Source organism: Orbicella franksi, chromosome 5 (assembly GCF_964199315.1).
Source record: "Orbicella franksi chromosome 5, jaOrbFran1.1, whole genome shotgun sequence".
NCBI classification, from domain to species: domain Eukaryota; kingdom Metazoa; phylum Cnidaria; class Anthozoa; order Scleractinia; family Merulinidae; genus Orbicella; species Orbicella franksi.
Window position 1 is genome coordinate 13,123,519 of NC_138149.1, and position 15,943 is coordinate 13,139,461.

At 37.2% G+C, this 15,943-nt stretch overlaps 1 protein-coding gene and 1 pseudogene across 1 annotated transcript; both read right to left on the minus strand.

Annotated features, from left to right (window-relative positions):
• Positions 1 to 872, minus strand: LOC145486776 (sphingosine 1-phosphate receptor 1-like). Its single transcript, XM_081465485.1, has one exon. It carries the CDS (start codon positions 856 to 858, stop codon positions 1 to 3), a length of 858 nt encoding a protein of 285 aa, XP_081321611.1. The 5' UTR covers positions 859 to 872.
• A 5,738-nt stretch (positions 873 to 6,610) lies between these two features.
• LOC145486402 (uncharacterized) lies at positions 6,611 to 7,892 on the minus strand (annotated as a pseudogene).
• Positions 7,893 to 15,943: the final 8,051 nt, after the last annotated feature.

Sequence of the window (15,943 nt, forward strand, 5' to 3'; positions counted from 1 at the left end):
TTAATTTTGCGATCTCCCAGCAACAGCTCTTAATTCAATATTTCGTTGGCGTTTTCTCCAGAATTTCTTCAAAGCATCTTGAAATATTGGCATCCTAAAGCTGTACACAAATGGATTAGCCATGGAATTCCCCAGCAGTAAAACAGTAACAAACCACGCAGCCACTGAAGAGAAACACGAACAGAAGTCTTTTATCAAGATCATAACGCAGCCTGGCAACCAAAAAACAAGGGAAACAGCAATCACTATAAAGAATGTTTTTGACATTCGCAATGATGCTTGCCTTCCGACATCGAAATCAAGTGCTGTTCTCTGCAATCGCGAACGGATCGTTAGGTAACTTGCGCAGATAACCAATAAGGAGAGAAGAGAAAACCAAGCGTAAGTGAGAACAGCATACACACTATCTACATGTATGTGGTATATCGTCAGCAACAACAATCCACTCATACAAAACCCAGCTACCCAGATAACGCCAATGCTGTAAATGTAAGCTCGAATACTTGTCACACGATGACGCAGTGGCCAGAAAACGGCGTAAACACGTTCCAGCGAAATAAGAGCGAGAAACAGTAGTGACGTACTGCTACCAAATATTTGGAACGCCCACCAAGGACTTTCGATTTTTAACATTTCGTTTCCACCACTGGGAATTGTGGTGGTCGCTAGAACCAGACCTTCTCCTAGTCCTACAAGTAAATCAGCCACAGCGAGGTTGATGAGAAAAAGAAAAGTTCGCTTCAAACGGAGTCTCTGAGTCCAGAAAACAAAAATGGTGAACACGTTCCCCATGACGATGATGGTTACCTCAAGTGCAAGGATTATTACAAGCACAATGGCGGTTATTGAAAGAAGCATGATTTAGTTTTTCTTGCTTCGTGGATGTATTTTGGCTCCGTAATTCGTTTTGTTTCTTTCAAGCGCCTTTTGCAAAAGATTATTTGGTTTCTTATTATTCTTGTTAGTCACAGTGCTTGTTTGAGAGTAAAATCTTCTCTTTTACAGGACTGGAAGATAGCACGTGAGTTTCGAGGCTGCCAATTTCTCAGCAGTGAGGTGTGAATAATGCAATGCTATCTTCTCTTTATTTATGAAAAACATGTTTAATTAAGTTCATTTGTCCGCATTATTGACGAGAATTCAAAATTATACAGTTCTTCGATTTTCGACGAAGGAAATTACAATTTGTCTTTATCTTGTGCATGGTTGCGTTTTCATGATTGTTCACCTAAGCCATCGAAATTTCAAAAAGTTGCATGTTCTAAGGTTTTACTTTAAGTGTAAAAACGGATCATTGATTTCCAATAATAAGCCTACTTGCTTAATTTGTACCTTGGACTCTTTTCTTCATTTTTAATTTGAATAATGCTAAGGTTATGATTTGTACATTTATTTCCGTTGTAGGAAGCTGAATCATTAATCGTCATTGGCTTGATTTAGAACTTTTTTGCAGAGAAATTAGGAAAACAGCGTTCAGAAAAATTGACAAGAGCGTGAGATGAACTTCGCAACTTCGTGTTTCTCAATAAATTTTAAACTGTCGTCCTTTTTATTCCCTATTAAAATGCAGATGACAGTAAGTAAATAGACAAATGACACTTAGTAAATATGCAGTGATAACTCATAAGCTAGCCTCCTCAAGACGTGCTCATTGAGAATCTACATATCACGTCATCTTATATAGTTTCTTCGTGGGCTAAAAAACACCAAGACATAAAAACTATTTATTCAGTTTACGTTATACTGTATCAATAATTTACAGTTTCTCTAAAATTTAGACGTAGAGCTTTAAGAATTACTTCTTCAAATGTTGGGTACGACATTGCTGTCTTCGAACAAAACCAGTATGTGTTGTTTTCCACATTTGAAAGCATTAAAAAACGAGCCAATATTTGACAGATGTGACGAACAGTTTAAATTTCAAAGTATACTTTTATAATGTATTAACCCTCAAAGACGGTGGGTACACTTCTGAAAGCTGGTCACCATTGAATCAAACTTTTTGCTAAGCTTCATCCATTTTCTGGTTTTCAGATATTTTCAAATTACCAAAATTACCAAAATTAAACGGTAATGATAACTTAGTCCATTGATAGTTTTCCAATTTAGTCGAGGCTAGGCATAATTACAGGCATATACAGAGAGAAAAGTAATCTCGGACACCAGAAGAATTGTGCTACCTGTCTCCTTTAACAACATGAGTGAAAGTTGTGAAGATATAAACTATATTCGTTAAGTTTCTGGAAAAGGCGTTATAGCCCTTAATAGAAATATTTCTTTCTCAATAGAATGCATTTTAATTCATTATCAGGAGCAAGGTCAACCTTGGTCTCTTGCAGGCTGTAACGGGCACCAATCCTTGAACATATCAGAGATAAAACGATTTTTTAGTTGTCACCCTCAATATTGATCGACCTTACCGGGAAATGGTTTTCTATATGATGAAAAGCACTCCGCGGAGTGACCGCGTTTAGTAAATGGGAACGAGATCTTTCAGTAACAGATATCCGTCGGAAAAACTCTTTCAAGGACCTTAAATCTATATGGAAAGCTGACAAACTTACAGAATTTTACTATAAACTTTCACATAGGACACTTGTCTCCAAAAATGAACTTTACTTTTATGGAATATCGGAAACCTTCGACTGTACTTACAGATTCGATAAGTCATAGTTTCATTCTAAACAATTCATCAATGAAGTTTTACAACACTTTGATGAAGAAAACGTCACCTCTTTCTCGCAAAGTGATGAAGAACCACGCTTTTGCTTTGATAAAACCATGTTGGTTAATATTGGTCAACTTTGCAAAAAAAAATTAATTACTACTTAAGAAATGAAATGCGTGCATGCTATTTGCAAATTGAATAGTACTTCTACCAGAAACGTAATGAAATAGAGAAACATGAACAGAATTCTTTTATCGTAAACATGGCGAAAACGGGTAGCCAAAAGACAAGCGATACAGTGACAACCATAAAAAATATTCTTGACATTCGCAAAGTTTTTTCTGTTGATGCCTGCCTGCGGACGTCTAAGTCATGATCAGGTGCTGTACGCTGTAAGCGAGAGCGGTTCTTTAGGTAACTTGCAAAGATAACCAACAAGGGAATAAAGAGAGCTGAAGAGTAGGTGAGAGAAGCGTACAGATTGTTATTTTGGTATATCTTCAACAACCAGACTCCACTAATACTCACTCCAATTGCCCAGGCGATAACAATGCTGTAAACGTACGCTCGAGTGCTTGTTACGCGATGACGAAATGGCTACAGCACTGAGTAAATGCGTTCCAGTGAAATAAGAGCGAGAAAAAGTACTGACGTATTGCTGCCAAATACTTGTAATGCCCACCAAGGACTTCCGATTTTCAATATTTCGCTTCCATCGTTAACTTAGAATTGTGTTGGTCGCTAAAACCAGAGCCTCTCCTAGTCCGACAAATGAATCAGCCACAGCGAGGTTGATCAGGAGAAGAAAAGTTCGTTTCAAACGGAGTCTCTGAGTCCAGAAAACAAAAATGGTGAACACGTTTCCCATGACGATGATGGTTATCTCAAGCGTAACGATTACGACGAGCATAGTGGCTTCTGTTGGAAGAAGCATGATTTTATTTTCTTGGATGTAATTTTCCTCTATAATTTGTTTTGTTTCTTTCAAACGTCTTTTACAAAGGATTTCACGCGTCCTTTTGAGTGTATTAATAATCACAGTACAAGTTTGAGTAAAATTTGTCTCACGCGAACGAAGGCGGTAGGTTTCGACAGTTGGTAGTTTGTCATTAGTGAGGTGTGATCAAAAAATGATATTATTTCTTTATTTATTTAAAGATATATTTAAATTATTTCATATTTTTGGTAATGTTCCAGATTGCAATCATTAGCGTCATTTGTCCGCAATATTAATAAAAACGCAAAATTAAATGCTTCTTGCTTTTTCGTTGAAGGAAAACAAGAACAATTTCTGATTATTTTCAGTAGATTGTCACGTCGTTTTGATGGTTGCTATTCTAAGCCATCCAAATTAGGGAAGATCACATTCTGAGTATTACTGAAAGAATCAAGATGATCATCAACGGTTTGCTTGTTGTCCAGTATTGCACGGCCTCTTCAATTTGTAACAATTTTCTTCTGTTTTTCGCCCCTTTCCACGTTTTCTAAAACTTAGGCATGCCTTGATACAGTTATTAACTTCACATATTTTCTTTCCTTGTAGTAAGCGCCACCATTGATCATTAGAACGATTTAGAGTGGTTTGCATAAAGACCTTAGAACACAGCGAACAGAATGATTGACAAGAAAAGCTAAATGTCGTTGCAGCTATTTCCATAAGTTTTCAAATGTATTTTTGTTGAAAGAAGTTGCCTGTAAGTAAATATGCAGCGACAATTCATAAGCAAATCTCCCTAAGAACGTTTTAAGAATATACCTGTAACCATGCCACAGGGACTAGCCTTATGCCTTTATTTCATGAGCTCAGAAAACACCAAGGCGCTGGTACTCTGACAATTTAGACGAAGATTTCTCACAATTTCTTATTGGAAAGCAATATTTCAATTTTTCTTAACAGAAAAGAGACATAAACGCGACTGATCTCGCTAAAAACGAAAACCAATATTTAGTAGATAAATGAGTAATGCCAATAAATACGTACGTGAAGGGCTAAAAGGGTTTACAATTACTTTTAGCTTTTTGATACAAATAACTTTTATAATTGTGCCTCGTGTGAAAACATAAAACGTTACAGATGGTTTCTAAGAAGGGAACATTGTTTCTTTAATTGTAAAACGTTTTTTATGCTCATGAATATGTGACGTCTTATGTGTAGATGTTTTGCAGTATTTGACAAAGGATATCGTATATTTGTAGCGTTAATGTCCCCACTGTGTTGTGTTCTTGGGCAAGACACTTTACTCTTATGATGCCTCTCTCCATCCAGGTGTATAAAGTGGTACCGGTGATTTTAATACTCGGCGTAACCCTGCGATGGACTAGCATCCCATTCAGGGGAGTGTAGAAATACTCCTAGTCGCTTCATGCTACTGAAACCGGGATAAGCTCCGGCCTGATGAGCCAATTCGCTCGTATGCAGACTTTACCTGTTTTCATATTTGTAGCGCTAGAGTGAAGAAGATTTAAGCTGGAAGCTTTTTTAAGACTTAAGTCAATTTAAACAGCTTATCACAACTTATCCCATCTGCAATGCTCCAAAGTGTCACCAGAAGGGACAAAATATCACCAGAAAATATAAACATTCTGACTGCACTTGACCAAAGTTAGTTCAGCCTTTGTAAACTATAACGCTTCGAGAATTGAATAAATCATTCTACTTCATTCCTGCATGTACTCGTATAAACGATGTGTCCAACGTGCATGTAATACGTGACTTGTATTTTCTCGGTACGTACATAAGGCTCAAGAGTTTGTGGAATTTAATACGATTTAAGAAAATTACAAATTTTTTTTGCATCGCTTTGCTTGTTTTAATTTTTTTGTCGTAAAACATCGATCCAGAACAGTTTTAGCTAGTTTTGTCCAGCGTACTATAATATCAGCTCAATCTAAACGCTAAAATAGCTTTATTTAATCCGAATAGGTTTCCTCGCTTCGAATACCAGACATCTGTGATATGATGTCAATTTCACAGCGGAAGAAAGAAGAAATTAATATACTTTCTACACGGCCCTCTAATAATTAATTTAAAATAACACATCGCTACAAGAGATATTTACTGATTTAGTTTTATTGGCCTCTAATAAAATACTTACATCTCAGTATAAAAATTTGATCACACGTTGCACGCCCAGCTAATAGTTCAGTTTCTGAAATAATGCATGAAAAAAGTTAATATAGTCATTTTTATAACCCTATAACAAGAAATAAAGGATAGAATTTCCTTTTTATATATTCTAAAGAAAAAAAAAAATTAAGCGCTTCTGCTTGAGAAACCGGGAAAGACTTGGAAGTTGGTGTTGGACGATTTTCATACACCAAGTCCAAAATCCACGGGGGTTTGACCAATTTTGGGGGGCTGAGCGGTAAAAAATATATTAGAAGAAAACAAAATTTGTTTACCTAAAGCCAAAATATTTAAATCTCTTTGTAAAACCCAATGCCTATGCTTTTATAGGTAGTGATATTGGCTCGCAAATATCTTTCGCTTCAAGTGTACTATCAATCAGAATGTAGTCTTCTAATAAACAAATTAGGAGGAACCGGAAACTACCATTTTTCCTCATGCCTATTATTTCGGATGCTCACATATTTTATCACAATAATATTAGCGTCGCTGTACAGTTTAACCCTTAATGCAGTGATATCAAGAAAAATTGCTAAGGTCGAGCCTTTCTGACTTTGCAGAACCTTCCTCGAAGATACCATCCAGCCCACGACCGGTAAAGGTCCTTAGATATTGTCGACCTGAAAAAAATTCCCATCGATTTTCGTTGTAAAGTTATATTATTTCTTATTCTTAAGAAGTCAAATAGTTGTTTAGAGATTGTTTATCACTAAAATGAATTTTGTTTTGTATTTTCGCAACTTGATGTATTTAAAGTTCTTTCTCTAATTTATAGATGTGTCTTTTTTCTTTAGGATTTGTCAAACGAAATAACTTTGTAACAAAAGCCAAAAACAAAAACAAAAATACCAATCCAGGAAAAACAACGGACATTAAAAACGTCGAGCCTCCAAGAGAAAGCTAAGCCTCTCCAAATCCCTATTGAGACTGCAGCGGACAGTCGAACATCAGAAAAGAAAGGTGGGTAGAGTCCGAGTTGAATAACTGACCATCATGTTGACTTCCATCTCTGTCTCCGTGACATGAATCAAGTTGGGGTATCCCTACGCCCTCTCAATGATGTGCTAATCTATCGCAGAATTGACATCAGCATTAAATTGGCGGGTACACATTTTTACTTGGTTAGTCAGAACCTCTGCAATAGTATTTTTCCCAAGGAAACATCACTGACGATAGCCAGGTTTAAAACCTGCACCGCTCGATCCGAGTCAAAGGCAATAACAATTAGGCCACCAAACCATAATTCACAAATTGCGCTCCGTATTGTGTGATTTCTTCGAGATAACTCTTAATTGAATATTTTGTCGACGTTTTCTCCAGCATTTCTTTAAAGCATCTTGAAAAATTGGCATCCTAAAGGTGTTCACAAATGGATTTACCATGGAATTCCCAAGTTGTAGAACAATCACAAACCACACCTCCAGTGGAGAGAAACATGACCAGAATTCTTCTGTTGTGAGCATAACGAAAGAGGGCAACCAAAAGACAAGCGACACAGCGATCACTTTAAAAAATGTTCTTGACATTCGCAAAGTTTTTTCTGTCGATGCTTGCCTGTAAATGTCTGAGTCAGGTGCTCTACTTAACAATCTCAAATGGATCGTTAGGTAACTTGTACAGACAACCAACAGCGAGGTAAAAAAAGCCGAAGAGTAGGTGAGAGAAGCATAAAGTTTGTCGTTATGGTATATCGTCAACAACCACACTCCACTCATACGCTCTCCGTGCAGTTACCTAGACGATAACAATGCTGTAAACGTAGGCTCTTGTGCTCGTGCTGGATACAGCAGGGACTATACGCGTTCCAGGCCAATAAGATCTAGAAAAAGCACTGACGTACTGCTACCAAACACTTGGAATGCCCACCAAGGACTTATAGAACCAGAGCATCTCCTAGTTCCACAAACAAGTCGGCCATGGCCACAGCGAGGTTGATCAGGTTGACCGTTTCAAACGGAGTCTCTGAGTCCAGAAAACAAAAATGTTAAACACGTTTCTCATGACGACGATGGTTTCCTTAAGGGTAACGATTACGACGAGCACAATGGCGGATGTTGAAAGAAGCATGACTTGTTTTTTTGTTTTTTTTTTTTCTGTTTTCTTTTGTTTACTTCCTGGATGTGATTTTCCCCTCTAATTCGTTTTGTTTCTTTCAAACACCTTTTACAAACGATTTCACTTTTGAGAGTACTATTAATCTCAGTACAAGTTTGTGAGTAAAATATGTTTCACGCCAACGAAAGCAGTAGATTTCGACGGCTGGACGTTGAATTTCTCACCAGCGGACTGCGATTCAGACAATGATTGTCTTTTCACTAATTTTCTTTGTTAATGTAAATACATATTTAAATTAGTCCATCTAAATGGGAATTTTCTAGATTACAGTCTTTTGTCCTATTTGTCGCAAAATTAACGATAAACCAAAATTAATTACTTCTACATTTTCAGGGAAGGAAACAATCAATTTCTGTTTATTTTTAGTATAACTGGTTTCGTTTTCATGGTTGTTCCATTGCGGAGGATCACAATCTAAGAATTACTTGAAGAGTCAAGATGACAAATCAACGCTTTATTTGTTATCCAATATTACACTTCTTTACTTTTACCATTTTTCCTCTCCTTTTCGCCTCTTTTAATTTCTGCATTTTTTATAATTTGACTATGCCTTGTTTTTTGTCGTTGTAGCAAGTGCCACCATTAATCATTAGCACGAGTTAGAGTATTTTGCACAAAGCGATCAGAATGATCGACAAGAAAAGCTGAACGACGTTGCTGCTATTTCACTGACTTTGAAATGCATTTTTGTTTAAATACAGTTGGCTGTAAGTAATTATGAGGGGATATATAATTTATAAGGAAATCTCCATAAGAACGTTTTAAGAATATTTATGAGCTCAAAAAAACCAAGGCGTAAAAATTTTGCGTCTTTTTACGTTATGCTTTTCAAATTATCAAGTCGCATGTGTTCTGGCAATTTAGACGAACATTTATCGCAACTGCTTGTTCAAAATTTGCGTTCCACAATATTGTCTTCCAACAAATCCGGTGAGCGTTGTTTATAAATTGAAAAAAAATAATAATAAATAAATAAATAAACAAAAGCAATCTTTCCAGTTTTTCCTGATAGAAAAATAATTGACGCCATCTGGCTAAAAACGTAAATTAATATGTAAACTAATGTGTGATGCCAATACGTACATGAAGGGCTCAATGGTTTACAATTACTTTTAGCTTTTTGATGCACAGCACCTTTACAATCGCGCCCCGCGTGAAAACACAGAACATTTTATATGGTTTTTAATAAGACAAAATTCTCTTTTCAATTCAGTATGACGAATGGCCCTTTCATGAATTTGTGACAACTTATGTGTAGATGTTTTGCGGTATTTGACAAAAGGAACATCGTATATTTGTTGCGCTAGAGTTTAGGAGATTCAACTTTTCCCATCTGCAAGTGCCAAAGTATCACCAGAATGAACAAAATATCACCAGAAAATAGAAACAGTGCAAAGTTAGAAGTGTTCAGACTTTTTGAAATATAACGCTTCGATTCAAGGATAAATTCTTCTTCTTCTTCAGTCTTGCATGTACTGTTATATGGTGGTAATGGTGGTGGTAGGGGTGGTGGTGGTGGTGGTGGTAGTGGTGGTGATGGTAATAAAAATAATAATGTCAATGAGTGAGTGTAGTAAAATTCAAGCGCTCATAAGCCAATCTCCGTAGATAAAGATTGATACAAACTTTCTAATTCTTCCAAAGGTTCTCTCGTATTTGCATTTAGCTTGAAGGTTGGGTTCCAGGTGATCAGTATTATCGCTGAAAAAGTTCCCTTTGCGATCATATGAAAGCAAATCTTCAGAAATCGAAGGAATCGTTGGGACAACGATCACTAGAATAGACCACAGTTCAATCCCAACAATCTGTTGTGGAGCCAAAATTTAGAAATTATGTTTTTAAAAAGCTTAGTTTTGGCAGGCCAAGGCTAACTCAAATAAGTGGAACACTTAATTCTTGAACGCCTCTTCCGTTTGCCACGGAAACGTTCTATTCTCGAACTTTGTTTTCGGATCTTTACCTGTATACATGTTTGTTTCGTTCTTGTGACCTAGGCTTTTACCTCCCCCAGGTAGATCCAAGGTTTGCTGTACCTAAAGATTATTCTATTTTCCGGTTTTCAAATGGTGAATTTCTGCTTGCCTTATCAAGTCAGCTGCGTTCGCGTAGATTTAAATCTGAGTACTTTGTCTCGTACTATCTGATTCACGTTCTGATATCAAAAAAAGTCCCAGTTCACACATATATACATACGTTATGTTGAAGCCGCAAATGTAATAATTGACCATAAATGTAATAACGACCACAAATGTAATAACGATCACAAATGTAATAAGGCTTGACCACAAATGTAATAATTGGCCACAAATGTAATGAGCGTTTGACCAAAAACATGACAAAAAAATAGTATGAATATCAATCGATCACTTTATGTTTGATAACATGTATAGTGGAACCATCTACGGATCTACCTCGGACGTATTCGGTGTGCTTCGGAAATATAATATTTGGTACTCTTTAAATGTTTTTGGAAATGTTCGGAAACATTCATATTACCTTCGGACATCATTTGTACGATCTTCGATAATCTTCGGACAGTTATCAAAGGCGTAATTATTAGTATTTTCAAATATAGGCGATTTCTTTGAGATGTGAGATTTCTTATCTCGCGTTCAACTGGACAACCTACTCATTCATGAGATGTTGAGTTGAACGCTTGACGAGCACATCTCCGCCCAAACGTGCATTATATACAGGTGGATTTTTACTGACGAGTAATTTTTATAGCTACGTTCACAGAGGCAACTTTACATGGATTTATAATTACGTGTATAGAATAAAATTGGAGCACACATCTCGAAATAAAAAAGTCGAACCACATTCAAGTTTTTTTATCTGCATATATGGTCGCTGTTTTAACTTCCACACATAAAACCAATTAAATTCATTCCCGAGCATTCACTTTATATTTGACCAGACTCAGTGCGCCTGCTGGTATGTGGTGCTGGGAGTTTTTCAAGCTAAGTAAAATTAAAATAACTTAAAAGAAAATAAAAGAAAATAAAAGAGGATAAAAGAACGCAACCTTTAGTCAACATGAAAATTACAATACAGCTGTACCAAATGTACCTTGATCTCATTCTTACGGGCTTTAATTTGACGTGGCGAGAGAAAACCAAATGTGTCAATCAAAACATTTAGAAAAAATAGAGCTAGTTTTTACTTTCGGCTCTCTAAAATCGAATTTTTTTTGTTTGCTTGTTTGTCTGTTTGTTTGAGTTTACCAAAACTAAGATCGGAACACGGTCATGTTCATTCACAAGATGTCGCTAACGTCATCTTCTATTATTTAAATTCACGTGATTTTTTAAGTATGAGACTGCAGACGAAATGACGCGGCATGTTATTTTGAAGTGTTTGATGTCGGCTTGTTAGTAAGGTTTGCTGTCTGGCAGGCAGTACCATCCCCCCTAAGAGTTTCAATATCTGCTTTCGACTTACAATGATGTGGTCGCTGTATCTCATTGTTGCTTTGGTTGGCCTCTTTTTTATCGAGTTTTATGCTGCTGCTAAATTTAAGTCTCCCAGTAGAAGCAGAGGGCGAGGAGACAGAAACATGTCGGCCATTCCTGATGCGTTAGATGATTCTATGATAAAACTGGCGAAAGGTAAAGCACTTCCTCTGGTAAAAGGACGAAGCAGGGCAGGACAATCACCATCTGTCAGATACTGGAGATCAAAAGGGAAATATCATTGCAAAGACAAAATGGAAAGGTAGTCCTTTATTTGAAAAGTCGCTGAATCTTGCGAAACTCGGAGATAGGCAAGATTGTCGCGGATGAATTTCAACGTATGAAAGAAAACTTTGTTGGACTTAGCCAAAATAAAATTCAAGATACTCTCAACCGAAAAAAGTCCCACTACCGTCGAAATGCAAGGATTTTAAACAAGACTACGTTAAAGCAAATCCGAGGTCAAGCTGTTCAGGTAAGACATCAAATTGATCTTATGGACATAGGTAAAAAAAGGAACTGTGGTATCTCTCACCGCTATGTGTTAACGGTTAGGATGTTTCTAGTCGATTTGTGTGGCTCAGAGCTCTAAGTGACAAATGCAGCAAGGCTATTTCCAATGACCTACAGAGCAGCTATTTGGAGCATGGGCCCCTTTTGATAATCCAGAACGATCAAGTGCGAGAATTTAAGGGCACTGTTAAAAAACAGTCGCCATTACCACCCACAATCCTAAGGAAAAGTGGAAAGAAGCCATCGTTCCTTGCGTGAAAAAATGACTTACGACTACTTGAGAAAGTCAAAAAAATGCGTGAACTGGATAGAAGAACTTCCAATTTACCTACGAATTCTGAACGAGGAACCAAAAGAGGTTTTAAAATACAAATCTGCTTTCCAAGCGTATTAAGCGCGAACGCCTGTTCCCAGTAAAACTGATGTAATGAATGATGAGCTGCTGACCAATGCAGGCAAAGGTCATCTTGTTGAGGCTCACAAAAAACGGCGCGCTAAAACTGAATGCTTCAACAATAAGAAAGGATGCTCGTGCTGCAACTGAAGATGTAACAGAAGAATGGTAAACGCACAGTTAAAATGCAACCCACTTCAAAATATCGTATAGGCGAAAAAGTTTACATGCGGCTTCCATAGTAATGAGGAAGTAAAGGTGGGCAAAAAAGGTGTCACGTCATAGAAGCTTTAATGAGGACCAATGAGAGAAGAAACCTTAAAAGACACTCTTACAAGGTATCATTCGTCTCTTCACTAACTGGCAAAATGGAAAAGAAATGGTTAATGGTTGATGATATAACTAGGCTAACGCTTAAAGAAGAAAAAATGAAGCAAATGGTTGCAAAGCTAACCAAGGGGAAGAAAGAATATCATCGCAATAGATATCTGATCCCCATGAAACAGGATGACTACGAAGAAATTATAGAAGATCAGGGTGACGACATTGTGTTTAATCCACTAGGAGATGGCATCTGTCAGTTCGCCGGGTTAGCCAATCACTTGAGTGCACTTGGTATTTTTAGGTCACAAGAAACGCTGCCAGAGGAAATTGTTCTGTACTTGGAAGAAAACCCTCTGGACGTCGATGGTTTTCTCCTATTGGAATTAGTTCCAAAGTTTAATTTACAGGAGAATTACTTGCAGTACATGGCACGGAGTAATACTTTTGGTGATCAGCTAACACTCTATGCTGCTGCGAATTTGTTTAATATTAATATCCATGTAATTTCAACCCTTAAGCTTGGCGCGAGCCATACCTTTCATTCTATATCCAGCCACGCCATGGGCACTGTCCATCTCGGCCACTTTGCTGAGAATCATGGTGAACATTCTGTCAGTTTGGTACCACGGCTTCAGTGTAATGAAAACGGAAATAATACCATAAATGATAACGTAACTGACCGCGAAGGTGTAAATGATGTCATTTAAGATGACGTATTGCTTGATCATGATGATGAACACGTAGACGACAACTTGACCAGTCAGGAACAAGAGACAAATGCGCAACAGTTTTTAAACGATGACGTTCTGGAAATTATAATAAAGGTGCTGCTATTTTCATTTCCCTTCAAGAGGAACAATTTAAAAGCGTTGAACAGATTCTTTAAAGCTACGGTTGAACGAGTACGTTTCCCAGCGTTTAAATCCCCGAGCTTCCAGCCAAGCCGACAACCATCGGCGTGCGCAGCATGACTGAAATGAAAGGCAAACAAAGCGGTGCTGTTATTCGCCTGAAGGAAATTGTCAGCCCCCGAAATGGCATCTGGCAAGGCTCAAGCTTCGTCCCCAGTCATGTGGCTGGTTTGCCGTTACAGACATTCATTGGAAGACATAATTTTATTAGGAGTTCATATATAAGTTGTGTTAGTCGCGGGAAGGCATACTGTGTAGTTAATTAAGTCATTAGTGGTAATTGGGAATTGTTTACTATATAATGATGTACATATTGCCTCATTGGTTACAATTGTGGTCAAACCTTTATTAAATTTGTGGTCAAGCTCTTACTTCATTTGTGGCCGGTTATTACATTTGTGGTCGTTATTACATTTGTGGTTAATTATTACATCTGTGGTCAAACCCTTATTACATTTGTGGTCAAGCTCTTATTCCTTTTCTGGCCGGTTATTACATTTGTGGTTAAGCCTTATTACATTTGATGTCAATTATTACATTTGTGGCTTCTACACGTGAAATAACTTTTACTTGCCCTCACATGGTTTCAAACTTAGCTGTAGATTTATTCCAGAATGTAACGATGTTATGGTGTCTTCTCTTTAGAGGCGGGCATCCTTGATCCTCAACTGACGATTTGAGCGATCTATTTTCTTTATCGCGTCCTTGTTCTAGAAGTGGCACCGTGAAAATAACGCTTGTAACTTTTACTCAGCTCGTACAGAAGGGATGTAAAACCATGCCCCTCTAATAAAGCTGATTTTCAGATTAAGAATCTTTAATCACTCCCCTTTACTTATAACACAATTGACAACATTAACTAGCTGGGATAGCTACCTAACTTGCAAATGTCATAACGAACAATTTGATCGTTTATCAAAATATGTAAAGTTCCGAATATACCTGCAAGTGCTTCCTTCCACATTCTGTCAGCGTCATCTCGAGCCGAAAAAAGAATATTGAACAAACTAAGTCATGAATTCAGAATCATCTTGAGTTAGGAAACAACACTGAAAGCAAATGTTAACATTTTAAGAAAAGAAACTGGTGGCGTTCGAGTAGGTATCAGGTAATACAATTCCTTGAACAGGACAAAATATTCAACAAGCTTTAACTAAATTATGTTTTGTGGAAATGATGCGTCAATGTTGCTCATAATATATCTTTACTTAGACACACTTTAAGCAATTAAGAAATGGGTCTTTTAAGGGGTAAATAACGTCACTTTTTTTAACTTGCCAGCAAATGAGATTTGATGAGCTGGAGTTGAGAAAAAATCTCGAATCCTTAACTATTGGAAACATTTTTGTGGCAGCATGCAAGTTTCATACTGATTAAAACTGTTCAAAGAGTTAAAATGTCCTTTCTTCTCACTTGAAGTTCCCAAATTCATTATGAGTCATTAAGGTGAAATAAACGACATTATAACCATGACGGTGTTTGGATATTGCTTTTAATTTTAAAATCATATGATAAGGATTGGGCTGATGCGGTAGCTGCTAGCGACAAAGGTTCCTACTTTGAGTAGGGGAAGTTGTTTACACTCGACGAGGAGACTAATGTTTTACAATCTCTAGCTAAGCATCACTTCTTTGGTGGTTTCAAATTTTGAAGCAGTAACGGTAGCATTGATTGCAATCGGTATCTAGTGGGTTTCCTTTTCGTTGGTTACGAATGCGCTTTTTCGTTGTCGGCTATATTTCTCGACCTGTGACTAGATAGATTGTGAATCTATATTAGGCTAGGGCATTTTGAAAATCGAAAGACCAACTAGAATCGAAAACTATTTGAAGCGCGAGCAGACGAAATTTAGATGTTGCAAAGGATATTTACATTTGAGACCCTTTGTAATTGGTACGAAGTAAAATGGGCCTTCACTTTGTGGATCAACGCGTCATCCTTTTCATGCTGTTCGTGTACTTATCTCATTACACCGGAAGAAAGACCTAAAGTCTATTTGTGCTCGTTTGTTGAAACGAAAATTTAAGCGAGTGAAGCGCACATTTTGAGTGCGCTTTCGGTGAGTTTTCAACATTTTTCGCTGAAATTTGGTGAGAACGTTGCCAGAAATCGTGGAAAAAGCCATGTCGGCGAATTATTAAGTTTTAGTTCCTTTAAATGGTGATTTAGTGAAGGGAATGCAAGTTAATTCAACTCGCAAAGTTAAACTGCTTGTCAAAAATAAACTAAACAAGTAATATTTTCCAACAGTGTATTTATAGAGAAGGGTGTTAAGACATAGCGATGTTGATTGCTTCCTCCCACTCGAATGCGACCAGAAACGAACTTGATTAGTGAACCTCTGTACTTTAGGAAATCGGGCGTTATATCCTGAAAACGTTATAATGTTTGGTTTAAACGAACATGACTTGGTAAACTACTATTTTTAAAGCTTTCTGA

Bases quoted from the DNA above. Each gene is read 5' to 3' on its own strand.
- LOC145486776 (XM_081465485.1), bottom strand. From the start codon at position 858: ATGCTTCTTTCAATAACCGCCATTGTGCTTGTAATAATCCTTGCACTT.